Source organism: Larus michahellis, chromosome 7 (assembly GCF_964199755.1).
Source record: "Larus michahellis chromosome 7, bLarMic1.1, whole genome shotgun sequence".
Classification (NCBI taxonomy): domain Eukaryota; kingdom Metazoa; phylum Chordata; class Aves; order Charadriiformes; family Laridae; genus Larus; species Larus michahellis.
In genome coordinates, this window is record NC_133902.1 from 28,394,894 (window position 1) to 28,417,756 (window position 22,863).

Here is a 22,863-nt window from a genome sequence, read left to right on the forward strand (position 1 = left end):
TTGAAAAATAGCATGTTATACATGTTTATTATCAAATTTACATTCCACTATGAAACAACAGTAAGTGCAAAAAGCAGATGAAAAAAACCACCATGAAGTTCCCAGACCGTTCAAACTTTGTGTGTCATCCTCACGTGTAACAGCCAAATGAGGCCCAAGCCCAATATTCTCCTTCCCTCTCTGCTGGTGTTTGACTCCCGTAGATGTTTAACTTTGATCACAGGTATTTTGAGCATGCAGGCATCACTGAGTTTATCAAAAACAGTGAAACTAGAAAGCTATAAATTTGTGCTTGGTTTAAGCCAATCTTAATAAAGGTAAATACTACAAGAATTTCCTTCTGTCTCTTGAAACTTTCACAACCATGGCTAAGTCCTTTCTAGCATCTGTTTTTGTCTCAGTCCTGCAAGATATCAGAGCCTTTCTGAAATGCAATTCTCCATTCCTTCTCGTTCTACCTCCCGCCCAACCAAATCACATTTGTGCAGGATCAGAAGATCTTGTGCGGGATTTCAGTTATCTTAGTCACGCAAGTTCGTCTCCTCTCTATGGGAAGCAACAGAAGCCAAATCAGTTCCTAGAATGATGGCAACTTTTAATGTGTTCTCAGAAACAGGTGTGTTATTCAGAAAAGTTTATCGTCTAGGTTTTGGCACAAAAGAGTAAACTTGGAAGAAGTACCAATTTTCCCTGTTGCTGCAAGCTAGGCACATATATACAAAACACATGTGACCATCCAAAGGTATAAACGCATGGCAGAATTTCAACAACGCTGCACCACGGGATCAACCAACCGGATAAAGACGCAAACACACTGGTATACAGATTCTTCCATTCTTGCCTTGTATAAAGCATCTGATGATACAGCATCCTAACGAAAACCAACCAACCAACCTCTCGATTTACCCATAATATCGTTTGAACTGAACCAGTTTATGTTGTCGGGCTATGGAATATGGAAGCGTCCCAGAGAGAAACATGCATTTAATTTATGTGCTTTTAGATTAATTTTAAATGAAACCTGGTCTGCTAAAGGAATTCTGATTTAGCTGATTTGCTACTTCTGGTGATAACACACAGAATGACCCAATGGCTAGAGTTATCTAACGAAGCTAGCTAGAAACACAGTGTAACACCTTCAAAAATTTATCTGTAACTTACATGTATTCCTATAATAAACACATATAAACCGGACGTATTTTGACACGTTATACACTTCTCTGTTGACATCAAACTGTCTAATTTTCTGTTAACTCATTCCGGTTGTTTCCCTAGAAGTTACGAACACACAGCAGACATACCCATCTTAGTCCACCGGGGAGCAAAATTGCCTCCCCCCACTCCTTTCACTCTTACCTTATTTAGCTAGGCAAGACCCCATGCACGGCTAAGTACGTACAGACATAAATACTTACATGAAGAAATTAAATATTTTTCATTTAAAAAACAAAATTAACCCGTATATAGTATTTTAAATAAAATTCACCTTTTATAAGTGTAAGATTTTGCTTAGAGAGCAAAAGGCAACTCCAGGAATTCCTGAATATTTCTGTGCGCTGCTGACAGACAAGTTTCTGCTAAGAATCCCTGTGCAAGTTTGCAGTGGTTACTCCTTTTCCTTTTACAAAAAAAGACTATTATATCAAAGAGTCATCACAAGATCTATAGAACTGTAAAAGCAGAAAGGCCACGTTACAAACTTCTTATAAATCAGGTTAAGAAGCTTTCTTTTCCTGCCCTACTCCGCTCAACCCTGCAGCAACAAGGGTACCGATTATGATGGATGCACCTTACGGCAAATGCAAATCAGTGTAATTACACTGATGCTTCACACCACACACCCAGACAGGTAGTAGCTATGTCCCACATACACTGTAACAAGCGAGGTAAACTTTGACTGTTTCATCTAGTTGTATGGAAACCAAACTTTAAAATAATTTTAAAATGTTGATAGGTACAGTGAAAAATTACATAAAGGTTAAGAACCTGTTTCTATTCAGGTCACTAGTGAAGACCCATTCCTCCAAGGAATTCTGGGCAAACTTTTTTTCTTCTTTAAATCGCACTATAAATCTATTATAGATTATTCAGACTAGAACCTTGGACAGGAAGGAATCAAAAAAGCATTATGGTCATTAATATTTTGCTGATTATCACTCAGAAATCAGATTTATAAAACGGACTTCTCTTTTGAGACGGAAAGTCTGCCTCAGCTTTGTTCAGAATCAGGTTCAGAACCACTCTCCACCATCAAAACAAAGGATTTCAATGTAGACAAAACTGATTTGCATTCACTAAAATTATATAAAGAACACTAGCTTTCATCCTCCTGTTTCTGAATATAGACTGGTAAATTTTGCTCTTGGTGAAATCTTTTAAACAAAATCCTGCCTAAAATCAGAAATAAGTGAACGAAAGGCATGAAGTTTACTGCAGAACTCTCAAATATACATGATGTCTACCTGTCAAGAGAAGAGTCATGTTACTGAATTTCCGACACTTGTGTTGAAGTAAATGCTCTCTGCTTACGTCAAAGAAACCCTGAACCAAGCACCTAGATTTTATTTCCCTTTGCAACATTGAAATGTGCCTGAGATTTGTGTGTGTGCAAAAATACTCTCATTCCAAAAGATGCAGAGCACACTCTGGAAAGACTTCTTAGCTTGAAGTTTTCACCCTAATACATACTTTCCTGCTTCTTAATTCATATTCATTGCACCTTCCTCTATGTGCTTCAGAAGCTCTGGAAAGAGATTAACTTCTGTTAATACCTCACTCGCACAACTGTATTCTTTCAAAATATAAATCCTGACCACCAGTTTCTGTGTTCCTAAACAGAAGTGTTGTTTTCTTACAAAGAGCTAAAGGTTCTCTCCTCTGCTTCCCAAAGTGGGGAGGAATTCAAAAGGGTACAGTTTCTGAAATGGAAAATACAAGAATAAAAAATATAATCCAAGTTTTCATAATTGTTTGCTACAGAGAGGGACTTGGACCAATAATGCTGGTCAGACTGATAAGTATTTTACTATTATTTTTAAATGATACAGCCTGACTGCTAACAACTAGTAAAATACTATGGTTGTGTGGTGGAAAAAAAAAAAATAGAACAGCACCTGCAAGACAGTACTACAGTTTAAAAGATTAAAATACTGAGAATGTCTACAATGGTCTTTTATTTCTGCTTAAGTTAAGACAGATGCTGAAGAGGGTCTCAAAACTAAGCTTTGGTTTCTTCTTTCCTATCTTCCACAAAAGCCTTCTTCCTCAAACCCAAGCAATATTCTTTTTCTCCTTGATCCCAACACTCCTCTCTCCCACATCTTTAACATGCGCATGCCTTCTCCAACTCTTCTGTAACACATCTAACGATGCCTGTACTGGATGTTTGTCCCTCATGTATTATTTACTATGCTAGACGTCAATCATTTTTCAGACCAGTCAGTCCTCCTTTAGGATATCCATTTTCGATGACTGTGTGCAAACTGGAGCTCCCAACGCTCCAATCATGGCTGGAAGACTCTGGTTTCTTCTCAGTCCTGCCATTAGGTTTCTACCTGCATTTAGAAACACAGCTGAGTCCTGCCTCTGCAAGCTAACCTCCGGCACCCGATTCTTTCCGTGGTCCTGTGTCTCAGGGGGCTTGATCACCCTGGCAATACCCAGCCTCTTCAGTCTGTCCACTAGGTTCATCTTCAGCTGGCCTACGTCAGGAGCGTTACGACACGGCTTTAGGCCATACATTTCTTGCAAGAATGTTTCTGCTGGTCGAGAAGCCAGGAAGTTTTCTGAGTGATGCACTCGAGGCTCAAAAGGTGGGGGGGAAGGACAAGGTGAACGTGAGGGAGAATTTGGTGGAGTAGAAGGAATGGGGAGAGTTCGAGGGGGCTGTAGCAAAGGCAGTTTTTCTAATACGGGGCTATCGTAAACCTTGGCAGAGATGCCTTGTTCTTGCAAAAGTTTAGCCAGACTGCTCGTGCTGCTGAAGGTAGTAGTTGAATCTCTTCTGTTGGTGAGAAATTCTCCAATACTAAGCCTGTAAGACACAGCTGGAGTGCTCACTACTGGGTTTCCAATACTGCTGCCTGTATTTCCAAGTGAAAATGGGGCACCCACAGAGCTGAAATGAAATAAAAATTAAAGAGAGAAGATGCACACATTAGACATCTTTATACCTGCTCTGCTCTATATTTTCCTTTTAGTATACAGAATGCTCAAGAAAAAGTAAACTATTGCTATTAGCTGTGACAGTTTCAGCTTTAGTCAATTCGGAATTATTGTTCTGCAAAATATTTAGAAGATACGAGGCTGACAGAGAGGTTTTGGTGCAAGTACCAGTGAGTGGTCACCTACACTGTATTAGACAGAAAATCAACATATACACCCAGTAATAACTTAGTTTAAAAAATTATGACAGTCAGAAAAAAAGAATTTTCGTAGTACCAATATATTATTTTTTTTACAATAGGTATTGTGACACAAGGCATTTGCTATTTAAGAGTATAAATTTACTTCCTTTAAGTTACCCAAATCTGTTTTACCTCTCACTCTTAGAGAACTTCAAGTTTCCCCTTTGTAATTATAACTATTTGTATAAGTAACATCCAATCCTTGGTATTTTTTAAAACTGGTCCATATATCAGAAGCCAGAAAACAACTGTTTAATCCTATGCAGCAACCTTTAGGATGTCATCAGTCATCATACCTGGGAGTAACTTGAGTGACATCAGATGGGTGAAGGATCCTACAGGTAGTAAAGGTAAACGTGGAATTTGTAGAAGACAGACACTTCCCTGGATTCGAGGCTGCAACGTGGAGAATTTACATCAATTGAGGGTAAAAATAAAGACAGATAAGGACTAATCAAAGCGAAGTTTAAGATAAGGTTATTATCACTGCTTTTTATTTTAAAGTAAAGAACAAAGACAGCAAAGACAGCATTGTTGCAAGTTCGAATACTTTCCATTGAGAAACAGACACTGCGTCTTACCAGTGAGTGGAACTGCTGCTGAAGTAATAGGTGGCAGGAAAATCCCTGCCACTGGCTTTGCCACTGTACATTTCTTTTCCTCTGGGAAGGACTGTTGCACTTGAAATGTTATACCTCCTTCACCTTCTTCCTCATCATCCTCCTCCAAGTCAGAGATGTGGTGCACAGTATCATCAGACAGAGGGGTAAAACCTTTTGTAACAACACCTGGTCTTGGGTCAAGAATGGTGCCTAGGTTGGGTCGAGCAAGCTGCTGCCAGTGAAAAAGGGTCTGAGATCCTGGCGTGAAAAAGAGGAAAGTCTCAGAGAGCCATCACCTACTATTGTACTGAGTTACAAGAATTCATGATCAAAACAACTCCAGCCAACTGGTGCTGACACTGTGATACACGTGGCGCACTTGGATGGCAATGCCAAGAAAAAGTCTAACAATTAGCACCGCATAAGAAAGCCAAATAGAAAGTGATACTGATGAGCTAGCTGGCACGTAGCCTACCAAATGCTACTATTTCCTCTTACTGCCTATCATACCTAGCTATACACACACCAACAATGATTTAATTGGCAAAGTAATGTAAAATCCTTTTCTGCTGATGAGAGAGGGAAGATCATCCTCTTACCTTCAATGGGTTTGACAATTTGCAATTTTTCTGGTAGGAGGACACGGAGATTACTAGAGCTGGCAGAGAGATCAGTGAATTCTGAGTTTGTACCCAGAGAAAAACAGTTTTCTGTCGGTGTACTGCAGCCACTAGCCCCTTCTTTCTGCTCAGCCAGCAAATGCATTTTTCGCTCCCATTCCTCCTCAAAGAACTGCTTCTCACTCAGGTAGTTCTGACGACGGAGGGAGAGCCTGTGCAGAGCCGTGACTAAGTCATTGTCTCCAGGGGTTCCCGGCTGGCCAGGATTATGACTGTCCCTGTAAGAAACATGAAATAATAATAGATATTAAGACCATTGAATTAACTATTTCTCTCTTACACAGCAGAGGCCCAGTCTGGATTTAGTTTTGAATCAGTTAGTTTAGAAAGATAACAGGCTGTGTTTCCTACTTCGAATTCTTTTCAGAGCTGCTCCTCTGGGTCATCTGTGTGTGGCTCTCCAACTGGTGTACGCCAGACTGGAAGGGCTTTGCTGTCATAACAACGCTTGACCGATTAGATCCAGGGATTGGCAATGGGGCGGGATAGGAAGAAGCACGGCCACGAGTGACATTAGCAACCTTGACAGTATCAAATACTCGTTTTTGTTGACCCCTGCAGAAAAGACACGCAAACAAATGTGGTTTTCAGAAGCATTTTGAAAAAGATGTAATAAAGAAAAAGCTCTGAAAAGACTTTCAAAAATCTGCAGAGACCTGACTAAAAAGACTTAAGCCAGAAAAACAGGACTGCCTAAGACGCTCACCCTTCAGGAGTACTACTCTATTAAATATGAGAATGACCACTTACTTCAACCTGAAAGACCTGAACCTCTATTGATAATCACTTGAGAACATACTGGAACATATATTTTACTTATTTAATTTATATATGCTTTCAGAAGCATTTATTTAATTTATTACTTCTTGCTCTGACTTAAGAGATCCAGGAGCAGGTTTTCAGGGCTTTGGAAACTGTTATCAGTCTTTCAGCTATAATTTCATTTGCCTGAGAATTTTTTATAAGCATTAAAAGGGATAAAACTAGTGCCATGCATCAGAGAATTTGCATAAAAAGTCTCACAAATTAAAGAATAAAATAATATCCTTTTAGCAAATACCCAACTTCCTCATAGAATCAAATAAGAACAGTAGGTTTCAAAGTTGAAAAGATTACCAAATACTACACAGCTTTTTTTTTATTGAGTTACGTAGAAAACTTATTATAGAGAGAACATTCACATTAATAGATTTCCAGAAATCAGTTTCACCTTACTTAATACGAGCATATGGAAAAATATTGAAATAGCACATAGAGATCTGAAAACATACTTTTGCTTGGAGAGAACAGATTCATCACCCTGACTCAATTCCTTCCGCATTGTCCCTTCAATTTCTGCTGCAAGGGAATCCTAGAGAAAAATGGAAACCAGAAGAGTTGACAAATTAGATTCAAGTCTTCCTCCTAACAATTTTAGCAGAAAACATCTCTTAAAAAATACTCAAAAAATCTCCATTTATTTCCCCGGTATCAGTATGTTCAAGAAGGAAGGGCATGGAGGGGAAGTTCTCCACCATAGCTACACCTATGTATAACCAGTATGGGTTCAGTTTTCATTAGCAACATCTGCCTTTTCTTGGTACTTTTTATGCTGGCTTCTTACGTTAGGCTACAATTTTTAGAGCACTTCTTACACGGCCTAACATGTACATGAGGGATTCGGTATACACAGAACAACCAAGCAAAACCTGACAAATTCCCAGCATACCCAGAAATTTTTGAGAGTACAGTAATGAGAACATACCTGACACTAATAAGAAGAGGAAAATAAATGCCTTTAACCCTTTTCCACTGGTTTAGTCATCTCTAGTAATTAGTCTAGGGTCATGCATTTCTGATGATGCTTAAAATTCAATCTCAGAGGGACATAAAATTACATCACAAACTACACAAAGTAAGAAAAATACTCCTTGAACTCTCGAACAAAAGATGCTTTGTTTCTTAAAGAAACACTGTCAAGTTATAAAATTCACATCAACATTGAACAATATACCAGCACAACCGAGCGCTAGCTGTAGAACATGCCAATTCCCATATTCAACAGAAATGGCATATAAAAAGGAAAAATAATTTTAATATCGCAATATGTCAAGTGAATGATTAGTTTCCTAATACATAAAATTCTCCAAAGTGCACACATTAAAGAACTGTAAAACCATTAGATCAGCTCCTCTGACTACTACAAAACAGCTCCTGCTGCAGCTCCTGTAACGGCTGTTTTACTCATATAGTTGTATGCTACTACAGGCCAGTAGGTGTATGCCACACCAGCGGTATTTATTACCACAGGAAATGCTCCACATGACTGGGGGTGGCAGAGACAAGCAACAGAGCTGGCTCTGCTGCGCAGCAACTTCACTTCTTCTTGTGATTCGTGCAGCATGCCTAGACACTCCACATTCCGATCCTGCAACTCGTGTAGCTGAAAGGAAAAAGAGGACATCACCTGATATCAGTAAGCTTCAAAGAAAAGACAGAATGAAACTGAATTAACTCCTACAGAAACCTGTATCGACTGATTCAACACTGTAACATTTTTCCAACTGCATGGCACACGCCAACCTCTGGAATGGACAATGGTCAGCATAGCACCCGTGGTGAAGCATGAAGCCCAAATTGAGACTTGAAAGAGGAAACGGTATGATAAAATCCAAAGGAAAATACATCGAAAAAGCCTGCAAATACAGTGACTGCTGATGCAAAAGAAGCAAAAAAGAGAACTTCTTTAAAATCTAATGAGCTACAGTATTGTTGATATACCCTAAAACAGTCTTTTTCTCGTAACTTCTAATAGTAAGACCTCCCTACTTGAAACACCTTCCTTGCTTTTCATATTCCTGTGAACTACAGAAATATTTGTGTAGACTTAAATAAAAATAATTATTCTTTTTTTCCAATCACAATGAAAAATGAAAAGCCCTACATAATTGTTGTGGTTTGGGCAATAGTTCCCATTCTCTCTTAGTTTTCTTTCTCTTGTATTGTATTCTAAACATTTATCTAAACGTATATATATAGAAGCCTAAAGTACCTCTGCTGTCAGTTGTCTCTGAGCATCTTTGGAAGCTTGCAAGTGAAGTTTCAGCTCCTCCTTTTCAATCACATGCTGAAAGCACAAAAAGGTGCTCATCATTTTCTCAGCCAATTTCCCCCAAAGAGTTAATCCTCTGCCATACTTTCCCAAAACAGCCACTCTCTTGCAGTGCAACCCCCTGGCTTGCAAGTCCGTTTTTACCTGCTGTAAGCACTGGTGTGCACACACGTGCACACACATACACACACGCGCATACATACACATACACTCTTCATCAGCATTCCCTTACTTCTTTGAGTTTATGTTGAAGATCAACAATCTGAGACAAGAGGGATGAGATCTCCTCCTGGTAGCGAACCAACTCCTCACTCTTCTCTGACAACTCCTCTGTTATTCTGGAAATTTGAGCATTTGTTTGCCCTACAAAACATAAAAGGAACTTAGCAGTGTGCTTTTCCCAATACGTGACAAAAAAACCAACCAAACCAAACCAAACCAAATCCAAAACCCAGAAAAGATTAGTGAAAGTCAAGAACAATCTGCAAAATGATCAATACTCTTTTAGGAAATCAATTCATAGTACATAAGACTAGCTGTCTTAGAACACCCATAGGGAAATGATAAAGAGAAATGGTGGGGAGGAGGAGGAGAGTTAACTTCAAATGCAGTTGAAACATATTAAGAGCTAAGTATGCAGAACCTGAAATACACATCACAGTTATGTGAAATGACAATAATAAAATCCAAGGTAAACTATAAACAATTTCAAATGACATACTGGCTCATGACCAAGGCCAGACTTAGAACATGAAGATGATTCTGTTATTAACTACCATTCTCTGTAAGCAAAGGTGTTTTGTCAGACCTTGTCAAGCATAACATATACCTATTCAGCTCTTGATTCTGGTCACTATCTATTCCCCAAAGACTCACTGCATACAATTTCCAGTTTCTTTCTTTGAGCAAGCACTTCATGAAGTCAGATGACAAAGCAACTCAAAAAGCTGAAATATATTTATGCAGTTAGTATTGCTCGTATGCTTGCCCTTGAAAGCATAGCACAGTCCTAATAAAGTCTGATCAATCTTGCATACACATCACACTACAAATACAGTGGTTATTGTATCTCACAAACTGACTGCAGGTCAATGTCCTGCTCATGGGTGTGTGGGCATTTAAGCTCACGCTCAGATACCTTTTTCCTGAAGACACAAATTTTAAAGGTGTAGACTAGACATCCTTTGGGAGAAGATTCTTTCTGTCAGTCTAAATTACCTAGCATGCCTATATGTCCTTTAGAATTGGACAATACACAACTCACAGACATTCTCACTGAAGGAAAATAGAAGAGCTTATATGAAATAACTTATATTTGCAAAGGACATCTGTTTTCTCAGAGGGAATGGATTAAATTAACAACCAGCTATGTATCAATTCATAGTGTTTTGTAGTCATCTGGAACAAGAAAAATCAAGCAGCAACACAGTCTTCTTTATGGTGCTTGTATAGAAAAAAAATCTTAAAATATAAGCATAAGGTTATTATGCACAAGGGAAGTGGCACACGTCAAATGACTACAGATAAAAGTTGTACCACCAGGTAACACAATCACCACACAAGAAAAAGGATTGTTCTTTAGTGTTTCAGAATACTTACATGCATTTGTATTTCTGTGCAAATAAGTAGCCCCCAAAGGAAATATAGATAACTGTTCCAGGCAAATTAAAATACTTGCCAATCTAAATGCTTTGGTTTATAAGTTATATTTTAAAAATACACTAATGTGTTCATAAATATATAGTAACTTAGAATGAGCATTTAAGAGTCTATGCACTGATACATTTCAATGTCATTTGTGCTGAATAGTCTATAGAAGTATATTATGTTGATTTTCCAGTGTCTGTAGGCCTCAGTTTAGGAGGTTTTGGAGATTTTGTGTTCATTTACTCTCTCTAAACACAGTACGCATACCTGAAGTTTAATGTCAGAGTGAAACCTGATGAAATACAGAAACAATTTTGCACTTGTGTAAAGAGCAAGATTTGAATAATTGTCATAAATTACTGAATTTTTACTCATTTTTGGGTTCGGGAATAACTAAGAATGTGTAGGCACTAGGTATTTCAAATCCTGTTTTGCCATTGCAAGATACAGCCTGGATACTCACGGAGCTCTTTGACACAGTCATTGACCAGCTGCTGTTCCTTCTCTTCATATGTAATGGTTTCTGTCTTCAGATGGCAAGCCTTCAAGAGAATTATTGGTATTCCAATTTCAGTGCATGTATACATATATTAATGTTATAAATTTTTATTTCTGAAATTCTTGCAACTGAAGAGTCTCCTCTCTACCTATCTTTATAATTTCTCTGCATCTGGTCATACTTCCTAACCATTTTTTCCACCATAACTTGTTTCCCTGAATTGCACAGGTCTTTCGAGTGAGACACACAGGCACATGAACAAAGCCTGATCTCTCTCATGCCTCTAATAAAAAAATTGTTGCAAAAATATGTGATTTGTTAGGGAAAGTAAACTGACACAGTTATCAGAAGTGAGCAATTGAATTTGCTTCAAAACTTCTTAAGGCAAAGAAATCTTGAAAACTGAACGATGCTAGCCAAACCTTTTATGGCACTGAAAAACTCTCAGTAGAACAGCTTTTCTCCATATTCCCCAAGTAGTTCATTTAGACTGTAAATTTTCTGGGCCAGAGATCAAGTATCACAACAGGTCTAAATAACATCGAGCATACTAGATTCCCACCTTTTTTTCAATGGTGAGGATGATAATATTAAACTTTGCACAGGTAAGTCTTCTATATTTGGTACTGTTTGCCAGTAAGAGACTCGCCATAAAACTTAATAAATGGGTTTAAAGATTATGCATGAAAATAGAAGTACAGCTACACAAGGGCAGGCAAACACACTGTACAAAATGCTGTCACATCAAAGTAAATAAAAAAGCAAATACAGGCTCAATATGATTGAGGCTATTTCAAGTCAGCGAAGGTTACGTTATATCACAGAATAATAGCAGTCTCTTTTCAACTCCATTTTTTCACGTGAAGGTAGACTAATCCCCTGGTCTGTAAAGGTTTGTAATCGTATACAGGAATAGGAGCATAATAAAAGCAGTCTGATTTTCTCTTTTCTCTCCTACAGCACTACTAAACCATCCATTTGGCCTTTGGGAGTTTTAGGAAGGATGTGCATCTCGGGCTGAACATTTTGGAGACAAAAGAAGGGGAAGAGTACATTTTGTTCACGTTAAAGGAATCTAGTCTCTGTTGTACTGCTGTAACAAGCTTATATTAGGTAAGGCTCACAAAAAAACCCAAACCCAAACCAAAAAACCACATACATTAAATAAAAAACCCCCCACCTTTCTTAAAAACAACACCCCCCTTTTCTTAAAAACAACAAAAGAACCAATCTCCTATTTTACAAGTTCCACTCTCCACCTCTGAAGTAGGGACACTGCATCTGTAGATTCCAATTCTTGTAACCTTTGCTGTTGGTTCCATGACTTTTATAGCCGTTATTTATGTTGTCTGGACACTTAGTCTCTATCCTTGTAAAGGCATAGTACCTGTTTTCATGTTTTATACACAATTAAAATACAGAGACTAATCACATAGTCAAAACTAAGTGTGTCTTTAAAAGTATTTGAGTAGAAGCTTACTAACCCTTAATATTGAATATAAGCTGACAAAAATGTAATGGTAACACAATGGAATTCCCGAAATACTACTACTAATCACAGTCAGATTCATATCAAAACAGGTTGCACCAGCTTGAGGGCCCGATGGGTTCAAGTACTTTTGCTGGGAGTGTACTTACGTATGTTCCCATATTCTTTCACATACCATAAAGGCATTGAGGAAGGACTACTAGAGGCCTCTGGAGATAACGAGGAGTAGTGAACGAAACAGAAAGATATGCGGGGTGGAGGGAAAGCATTTGGGTATGATTTGTATACACTCATACAAAATAGTAATACGCTTCAGCAGAAACCCAAGTGCTGGATTTTTTTAATCATTCTGATTTATTTCATATGTAGCATATACAGTACACACTGTAAGTCAGATATACCTTCGATCGGAGAGCAAGGTTCTCCTCTTCCAGCTCTCTGAGTTTATCTTGCAAGACATCCAGCTGCAACAGATCATGTGATATGTTGAAAGACTCATTGAAACGAAGTGGTGTGGAACAGCTGGAATCTGTTTCACTCTCCTCTGAAGCAATTGAAACAATACGAAGCAGGTCATCCTTCTTCGACAGTTCATGCTGCAGCTGGTTAACCTATGACAAAAGAAGATCACCAGCTCGTGAGATATACTTTAGCTATATCATATTACAGTGTATTATTTATGCAGCCTCTTGTAACATCACTGTTCCAGTTTAATATGAGATTAAAAAATAGCTCACAGGTCATGATTCATTTATTTATATTTGCACAGAAGAATCAACCTCTATTTATTTTATGGGAAGTTCACAAAATCATAATTTTAACACTGTGAGGGAGACTGAAAATTCAAGATAACACAAGAAGGGACAACAGAACGTACTTTTTTAATAGTTTGCTTCAAAATAATTTTCCAGGTGCTTTGATATATGTTTATATTTTAACATGCTAACTATCATTTTGATTATGACCATTTTTCTGAACTGTAAATTCCTGGAGAAAAGGAGTGATAGACATCTATCTATCTATATAGACTCATATCCCCAAGTCTATACATTAAATGAACTGTAGGACAAATAAAACCAAGAGAAGAAACAGATCTCATTTAGATAAATTCTATTTTGCATATCTAAGTGTTTATATGAATACATAAGTTTATGCTGTCCTACTTTTTATTACCAACATGCTGTTTAATACTGGCAGCTGAATCCATTTCACTGTAACTTAGACTACATCTGTTGACCCCAAGGTTAAAAAACTTGGGATACTTTATTGTTTGTCAACTCTTTAATTCTTTTTTAAGAAAGAAAAACAAAGAAAATATTAGACCAAGAATCTGTGCTTAAAGGAAGAAATGGAGTGAAGCTCTTGATTGGAATTCAATTTTCATTACATTTTATTTATTTATCTATCTATTTATTCTTACTGTAAGCACCCCATTAAGCAAGCTCATTATCTGGCTGTTTCCTCACCTGTGAAGTTGTTACGTAGCAGGTCACGACAGATACCAATTACTTATTTTGACTTAGATCATTATATTCTTATATCGGGATATCAGACTGATGGTCAAAACAAACACTTTGAAAATGCAATCCTGCTGTAGATATATCATAACGATACCTAACACTTGTAATTACAATATGCAGTCTTCATAGTCAATTCTTGGATTGAGAAAGCTGATTGAATGCTGATAATTAGGAGAATAACATCTAAGTACACTTCTGTAGTTTGAGCAGCAATCACATGCTTTCACAATGAAATAATATATTTCTATTAATCCTCTTACTGTCATCATTAAAAGAAAAAAGAAGAAAAGGAAAGGAAGGAAAGGGAAAAGAGGCAAAGGGGGGAAAGGCAAAGGGGGGAAAGGCAAAGGGGGGAAAGGCAAAGGGGGGAAAGGCAAAGGGGGGAAAGGCAAAGGGGGGAAAGGCAAAGGGGGGAAAGGGAAGATCACTCACTCGATCTAGAGTTTGTCCTAACTGTTCTTCTAGTGCTTCATTCTGTTCCGTCAACAGATGGTTGCGCTTAAGGAGGGCTTGTCCAATTCGAGCTGCCAGTTCCAGGTCCCGATCTTTCTGTTCACAAAATGAGAACAAATGTTTACTTTTGATCCAATAAGGTTTAAATTCAGAATAGTATTAGATTGTCCCATGTATTGTTTAATGCATCACCACTCTGAGATTCCCCCTTCACTCTCACATGGATCAGTTTTGTTAGAACAATGATTAATGCTTCATCATTTGTATCCAGAACACATCTATAACTGCATTTCTTGATATAGCACATTCTCTTCCACAGTTATTTGCAGTAACGGGGGAGGGGAAAGCACCAAACCTGAAGGTGGTTTTGGGTTTTTGTGCTGAGTACTGTAGAGGTTATATGGGCTATGTTGAATCATACAAAGAAGCCACATGTGCTTAGGCTTGTGGTCTTTCAAGTGACACTTTCTACAGAACAGACTGCTTAACCTGATTAATGATGGGAGGCTAGAAGCAAAGGAGCAACAGGTAAGCAGAAGCAAGCTGTTTCTTTCTTAAACCTCACTGGCTCCATGGGCGCCCATAGCTTTGCTAAATTTTGTTTCCAAGATGGTGCAACCAAATGAGCAGCTTCTCATTTCCCATGTGTTTGATGAGCAGCTCCTGAAGATAACTGAACCAAAACTAACAGTAGCTGAATAAAACCCCTCCGCAAATACATGTCCACAAATAAATTAACGTAGCATTACAGAGACAAGCATACCTCAGCTAACAGATGTTTGACCATGTCAGAATCACTGTAGGTTTTCTGCTCCACATTATCTGTGCCAAGAACTGAGAAGAGAAAAACATACTTACTGAGGTAGTTTAAGTACAAGACAACTGGTTATCTAAACCTACTTAGAGGATGTTGTTTATATACAAATACAGTACTTAGTTGATGAACTAGTGTAGGCTACGAAAACGCATCTTAAGTTCAGAAATATGAAACAATACTCATTTGGGAGACTGATATAATGAGGTATTGAACATTTACAGCTTTCAGAAAAAATAGCTAAAACTTGAGGTGCTCAGTCATCTTTCAAATTTAGAAAAAGGAGAGAAAAATCTCTTAAGATCAACTTTTTGAATACAGCTAAACTATTAAATCATCCAGCCTGCTGGGGTGAGAGGGAAGACTATACTGGAGCATATCTAAATATAGCTGAACACACCTGCAGACTTTACCCTTGAAAGAAAATTCCCATGAGTGTGTGTGACAGCTATGTACACGAAGTATGGAGACCCCAGAGAACGTATTTATTTAGTGATTGATCATCTTAGAAAAAGTTAAAAAGAAACGGGATAATGTATGCCTACAATTTAGATGTAGCAGTAAATCCCATCTTACTGACTGAATGACTTTGAAGTTTGAAGAGTTTGTGAAACTATTAAAAAACTAAGAACAAGTAGGATTTAAAAAACAGGGCTGAGACAAGAATAAACAAAGCATGAAGAATTTGCAGCAACTCTGAACAAAACACAGTGCTAAAACACAAAGCACTGGTCTGCTCTAGTTCTTGTCCTGAGAAACAGAAGATGCTAGCAGAGAAGAAATCTTAATTACCTTGAGCAAATTTGTGAGATCCAGCCAAGGAGGAGGAAGGAAGTTCAATAAGAGCTAGAGTGACAGAAAATGAAAGAAACAGGGGGAAAAAGAACAAAGAGGAGAAAAAATTAAAATGTAAAGAAACAGGTGATTTATTTGCATGCATTCACCACCACCAAAAAATAAATGCATGTGTAAACATCCTTTTTAAACTATTAAAACTTTCTTAGAACTTTTAAAGAACCGTTTAAATATGATTCGCTTCAGAAGCAAAATTATACATCTCACTTGCAGGTGATAGATGTTTATGCTCATCCAAGTTCAATAGAAATTTGGTATTTTTGCTTTATGGAATCAGGATCATTAAAATAAAGAAGGCAGCAATAGAAATCTAACCAATATAGAATTATCTGCTTCAACTGAAGGTCTAAGTTAACCTGTTTTGAAACTAATTCCATTATCGCTGCACTGCAAAATGAGATTACTATGGATTTGGTCTAAATCTATTTCTGAAGGTTTCCTTGACTCTCGTATCTTGTTTAAATCTGATTCATAGTCTGAATACATAACAGTATTGGTTCTCAGCTTTTTTCTTTGTTTGTTCTTGTTGAGGACTGCACACTTAGTTATGAGATAGCTGAAGTGCACACTAACTTTATTTACATATGTCATATAAGCTATGTATGTTCTTTACATACAAAATGCCCATAATTAACCTTTTAAAACATAACACTAAGGCTATGCTAGGAACAAAAACAAGCTGCATTTTAGTATAGAAAGAAACTTTCCTGCAGTCCTGAAAGACAGGAGAACAGAAAAAACAATACAGAAGAAAAACGTTTACTGAACTGTTTCTCTTACAACTTAACAGAAAAAATAAATCAAACGCTTTTTATCAAGTAGATCAGTAGCCATAAAAACCCAACAGATGATGTTCAAGTACTTACGAGCTTTACACTTACAGCAGAGGCATTTACTAATTGTATTTCTAAGTACGGCAAAAACAGAAAGTCTTCATGAAATTTAAAGTACCTATGAGTAGCATAACATGCATTTGGGAGGTCAGTTTTACTGTACTGCTTAGTTGCTGGTATTGGTTGCTGAGAGGGAACTCCAAACTCATCTGGCTTACCAGTATCTGGAAAATTCACTGCACGTACATAAGTAAGTTTCAGCCATTACAGGCAGAATATTATAATCAGCTCTCCTGTGGTAACTGTTCCCACCAGGTGATTTCAATTTAAAAGTTTCTATGCAGTGCTAAGTCACCTTAATAAAGATTTACACTAATGACATAAAACGTTACTCAGGTAGGTAGGTTCCTAAAATCAAAAGCAAATATATTTATTCTGATAAATGGAATCACAGAATTAACAGCTTTGAAACTTAGCTCCATACAACCTTTGTCATTTTCTCACTATACAGGATCAAAATTATACATAGTTTGTTATAACTCTGTCTTGTGAACACGCAAATGTGCAATCTCTCCTCACCCACCTTGACAAGTGAAAGCTGCAAGCAGCTCTTCATTCTGGTTAATATTCTTGTTATGTTGTGCCATGTCCCTTTACTCACACGTGCAAAGTAGTTCTAAAGATGTTTTGTAATTCAGGGCTTCTTAGGCTACCACAGTAGAAGCAGAAAATATTCTTTCACCCCACTGAAAACACTGCGAGTGGGAACTCAACTGGTCATCGGATCTAATATGCAGCAAGCGGCAATAAAAAGAGGAGGAGCTCAAGTGCAGTAACTGTTGTGCTGGGGTTTTTTGTTTTTTTTTTTTTTTTTTTTTTTTACCTTGAATGTCAACTACAAATTCCCTCAAACCATGACTTTAGCATTCTCTTTAGGAAAAAGTTATAAAAATGCTTCCATACATATATAGGGAGGGGGAGATATACACATAAAAACCCCAAGTTATGCTTCAAGAGTATAATTGTCACATTTATTCCCAATTCCAGTCAACAGAAAGAAGCATACAAATTTCACCTAACAAGCTATTCAGCAATGACTATAATTAGATCTTTATTTATAACTGTATTTGTCTGGGACCTTCCCAGTATGTCCCTGTAACTTACTAGGCTCAAAAAAGCTAGTATGATGACTACTACATTCAATCTCTTTGGACAATTTCTAGGAAAAACATAAATCATCGTTATCTTGTTCATAGGACTCAGCAGTTACAACAGTGCTCTTAAATGTTAGAATAAGTTTTGTATGTTATGCCTAACGGTCCTCTTTTAACTTAATGTCAGTCATCGTTACAGCTCATTTTTGAGAATGTCAAGAAAACATCTATGGCAACTGTTCAAAAAACTCTCACAAGGAGTTTACAATTTTAAAGAACACTTTCTATAGCTAAAAAGAACTTCTCACTGGGTGAAAGAGGAAGACATCACTTTCCGTAGTACCTTGACAGCCAAATAATACACAACTGCCTTCATTAAAACTTCGTTGATAAACCCCCTCTCTCTCTCACTGCAGTTTGCAAATGCAGGCTCACACTGACTGAAATTCCTTCTCTCAAGAGCTCTGTGCTTCACCACACTGGAACCACAGATGTTGGCCGAAAGGCTTCAGCAGAGCCACATTTGATGTAAAGTTCCTTCCAGCACTGACAGACTCTGATCCCACCTCTTTATAGGAGGTGGGTAAATAAAAAAAACCAACAAGCAAACACCTAGGGCAAGGACACACCCCACGGACTATACAACTGCTTCCAGTGAAGTACAAAAGGGTTCACTCAATTAAAAAATCATTTATGCTTGCAATATTATTATCAGAAACAGACCAAGCAATAACCATTAAGTGGCTCTCCAAATACTTTCCGCAGTTAAAGAGTTCCAACTGATAATAAGATTGCTTTAAATTGTCGAGTACTGCATTTTTAGGAGGTAATATTTTACTTTTACTTACTCATTTGCTATTACACACTGGGTGGAGGCTTAAAGCACAAACAACAACCAAAAAAGCCTTTCAGAGTGGTGCCATGTACACCATGCAGAAGTGGCACGTACAAGGAAGAGATAATCCTTACAGATTGTATGTAATACCAAGTTCACTCTCTCAAGTGGTTTGTTCCAATAGTTCCAGTATATGGAGGAAATAGAACTTCCCCATTTCTTTAAAGTGATTACAATACTCCTCTTTTCATGTGAAAACACTACAGGCAAGTAAGTGTTCAGTTCTTTTGGCATCCTTTTATACATCTGGATTTTAACATACTCAAGGTTTCTTCATGTGATTGGAACCTGTTCATTTTCTTCCTTATGATCTGCTAGGTTTAAGGATAAAAGTTACGTAAGTATTTTCAAAACTGGAAGGTAGTGATCAACACTGGTCTAGTGCCCACCTATCTGGCATTCACACCATTTCTACCTCCAGAGAAACCCTTAACAGCATTTTAAAAGCAACATTGACACAAAACAACAGGACAAATATCATCAAAAGAACCACAGCATCACTAATGTTTCTGAAAACAGAGCTGCTGCATGCTCCATACCTCTCTTATTACATCTAACCTAGTGCAATTCTAGGTTCCTGCCTCTTTTTCACTATCACATGTTCCCACTTTTATTTCTATGTGAAATCTAACGATCAGGCAGCCATGCGATGTGCTAGACCAGCCCTTAGAATTGCAGTGCTGAACTACAAGCATTTCCCCTAAACTCTGCTTTTTCTTCCACCTGTCCAAAGTTTTCCAGATTTGAACACTTTATAATATAAATAATATTAATTTATATTTACAGTTTTCTCTTCAATAAATTAAAAAAAAAAAAGTCCTAGGCCCAAATATACTCACTCATGTAACGGAAGGGCTCCTCACCACGAACTGGAGAAGTGATTTCAGGAAGATGCCCATGGCAGGCAGGGGACTGAATCCAGTCTTGATTTTCATACAGATACAGAGAGTCCACTCGTAACTTGTAATCTGGCAGCTGCTCTTCTAGCATGCTCACCAGCTCTACCTCTGGAAGGTCCTCAGTGGAGCAGACATCTGAAAGTGAGTAAATGCCAGTAACAGTACATTACTATTAAACATGATTTATATTTAATCATGCTACAGTAGTACACATTCTATATACTATAAAATACTTTATAAACTTTCAGTAGATTTTAAAAGAATTATTCTGTACTGGACAAATTATCAGAACACTTATTGAATCAATACTTGATTTACATTCAATATTTGTAAGTTCCTCATCTCCAGCTGACTCCACAACTTGCTGTGGAAGGAAGCTCAGGGAACAAATATAAAATTCCATTACTATCCATACGGAATCATACTCTGAGAAACACAATACTCAAAATCCTGGAAAGGAAGTTTAGCTCTTCCTGTGTCATCCCCCTCTCTTAATGTCTTCACGATTATTGCAAAAAAAGAGAAACATTAATTTTAAGTTGCTAAAATACTGCATATCAAAGGTATACAATGATTATCTTTCCAACATTTCCACTAAATATGAAGACTATCTTCAATATCTTTCAATGGAATAAAAGCCAATTTTGATTAGCGACACTGAGAATTTTACAAACAACATTTTACAATGGAAGCTGATTTTACAAGCTAGTTAAGAGGACTCACCATTTTTATTCACTTGCAATATCATATAAGCAATATAAAGAATGCAAAACTTAAGGTGGTCTTCAGGTTGGTGTTCTATAACATCGTAGATACATTCAGGATTTGTAACAGTTAATTCTTCAACTTACCAGAGATGCTCTCCAAGCCCCTGTGATCAAAATTCATGAGTCCTTTCTTCGCAGTTCACTTCTTTGGAAATAGCATTCTGTAGTCAGATTGTGCACCGTCCCTTTATTGCTTTGGTACAAAGATGGCTTTGGTTTAGAGACAGAGTTAAGCGAGAGCCATCAAGACACTAACAAATCTGGCATCAACTCATTTCCATAGACTGGCTCATACTCCAGATCTATTGCCATCTTCGGACATGCTTATCTCATCTGGGCTGCTACTGATCAGCAGAAGTATCTATAGGATATTTCATGTGAGCTTCACAAGCTTCTCAGCTCAGCCATCATCTAGAAATAAAACAAAGAGAATGCTAAAGTTTAACAGATGTCACTCTTTCAAACAAGACAGGTAAGTTAACATGACTTTGTCTCTTTCAGTCTGAATTTCCTCCCTGTACTATCATTTAAATAAAAAAACCCCAAACAAATATTTTAAGCCCCAGTTTACATATCACATGTAAAATTTAGCATTACAAATATGTTGCTTCTCTGCAGACATAACATCTCACCTTCAGCAACCACTTTGTCAATTACCTATTTGGCTATACCTTTCCTCCTCTTCCATACAATATTTAGTGTACGACAGGTTCATTCACTGAAATGAGGCATTTCCCTTTTATTCTAAGGGACAGCTGCTCTAACTAAACGGAATTTTTCTTCTGTTCAGAAAATTTTTAAGAAAGGATTTCAAAACTGTCATTCTTAGCATTTTGATTGTTAAAAAAAAGTTTTATGGGACTGTTTGCTTTGATCTCCTCCCCTTTAGAAATCTGTTAATTAAAAAATGGATCTATCAGAAATTTACTTTGTGGATCATGAGAAAATTTGTGTTTCATCTTCAGCAGGGACTCATTTAAACCAAAAAATGAAACTACCATGACTAACTGGGATAATCTATCAGAATAGTTTATTAAAGTAAAAATTCTGCTGCTCCCTTGCCAAGACTGTTCAATCATCTTCCACGAGTAGTCCTAGATGACAAAAAATATAAAATGAAAGAGAACAAAAGCCTCATTTTCCCTCCTGTTACATTCAGTAAACACAAAATTCTCTTGAAATCTTACATTAATTTCAAATTTGCTCTTAACAGTTTCCCTAAGATCTCCCATCACCAAGCACAACAATCACAGGTTTGTCTCTCTGTCTGTAGCAACCTCTCATTTGACAAGATCAAAATGGACACCGCAGGAGCTTTTTAAAGAAAGCCTAGTTCATCTGCTTGTAGACTTTGGCAGGAGACCAAAAAAAGGAACTTTCTGCCACTAAGGTCAGCGCATACTTGTGAGCAGGATCTCCTTACTTTGTCACTTATTTCTTTATATATGTATTTTATTTACCAGTTTTAATTATTATCCATATTAGACACTTATTAGAAACAGCAAGACTGAGATTTCAGAAATGTTTGCTATTTGAATGTATAGCTGCTTCTAATACTAGTTTTTAATTTTTTTTCAAAAGTGTGTTTTTAAATGGATTGATGAAAAGCATTAACATACACACATACACAAATCTAAAACAACGCAATACAGCAGAAACACACTTAAGACGACTGCTGCAGATCCACAGAGCCAAGTTGATTTTATCTTGTAATAAAAAGATTCACTGTAGAGCAAGACAAAACTCAGTGGAATAGGTCAGTTTCTTCACAGCTCTGATTGAATCTTTTTCCTTTCTGTTTTAATAATGTAAAAATTAATGCTACTTCCTTTCAAGATTGGATTTAATCTCTCTTCTAAGTAGTGTAAAGCAGAAACACTATTTGTTATGGGTCAATCCCAGTTGAGCCAAAGGAGGGGCGGGGGGAAGAAAAAGAAAAAAAAATCATTTGGCTGAAAGTCTTCTAGAGCATCAAGCTATTGAATTGAAAGGGCAAACTCATTTGTAAAATCTTTGACAAGTCTGCTGGATAAGCAAACACCATAAAAGTTAATGCTTACATTTCCCATGCTTCTCATAGCTTTACTTTTGTGTGCCATGGGGCAACTTCTCTGGAAATTCAACCAGCCAACGCACTGTGCAGTACCACCCTAAAAGTGACTCCATGACCTTTTTACTCTGCAGCTGTAAAACTATTTCTTAAGTGCAGATTCCCTCTGCAAGTTACAACTCTAATTAAACACATTTAGATAAAACCCA

At 37.3% G+C, this 22,863-nt stretch overlaps 1 protein-coding gene across 2 annotated transcripts in view; it reads right to left on the reverse strand.

The window, feature by feature from the left end:
- Window positions 1-22,863, reverse strand: part of TRAK2 (trafficking kinesin protein 2) — a 27,574-nt gene continuing 4,711 nt past the window's right edge. The window contains exons 2-17 of one of the 2 annotated variants that reach the window (XM_074593525.1): window positions 20,689-21,015; window positions 19,778-19,972; window positions 15,994-16,047; window positions 15,151-15,221; window positions 14,367-14,483; window positions 12,816-13,025; window positions 10,890-10,968; window positions 9,012-9,142; window positions 8,720-8,794; window positions 7,973-8,110; window positions 6,960-7,039; window positions 6,040-6,243; window positions 5,608-5,906; window positions 4,988-5,266; window positions 4,703-4,802; window positions 1-4,117 (exon numbers count right to left, since the gene is read on the reverse strand). In XM_074593525.1, the coding sequence (XP_074449626.1) occupies window positions 3,439-4,117; window positions 4,703-4,802; window positions 4,988-5,266; window positions 5,608-5,906; window positions 6,040-6,243; window positions 6,960-7,039; window positions 7,973-8,110; window positions 8,720-8,794; window positions 9,012-9,142; window positions 10,890-10,968; window positions 12,816-13,025; window positions 14,367-14,483; window positions 15,151-15,221; window positions 15,994-16,047; window positions 19,778-19,972; window positions 20,689-20,725 (2,748 nt within the window). In that variant the 5' untranslated portion in view covers window positions 20,726-21,015 and the 3' untranslated portion in view covers window positions 1-3,438. The remainder of the gene's footprint in view (window positions 4,118-4,702; window positions 4,803-4,987; window positions 5,267-5,607; window positions 5,907-6,039; window positions 6,244-6,959; window positions 7,040-7,972; window positions 8,111-8,719; window positions 8,795-9,011; window positions 9,143-10,889; window positions 10,969-12,815; window positions 13,026-14,366; window positions 14,484-15,150; window positions 15,222-15,993; window positions 16,048-19,777; window positions 19,973-20,688; window positions 21,016-22,863) is intronic. The other variant, XM_074593526.1, reaches the window with a different exon arrangement.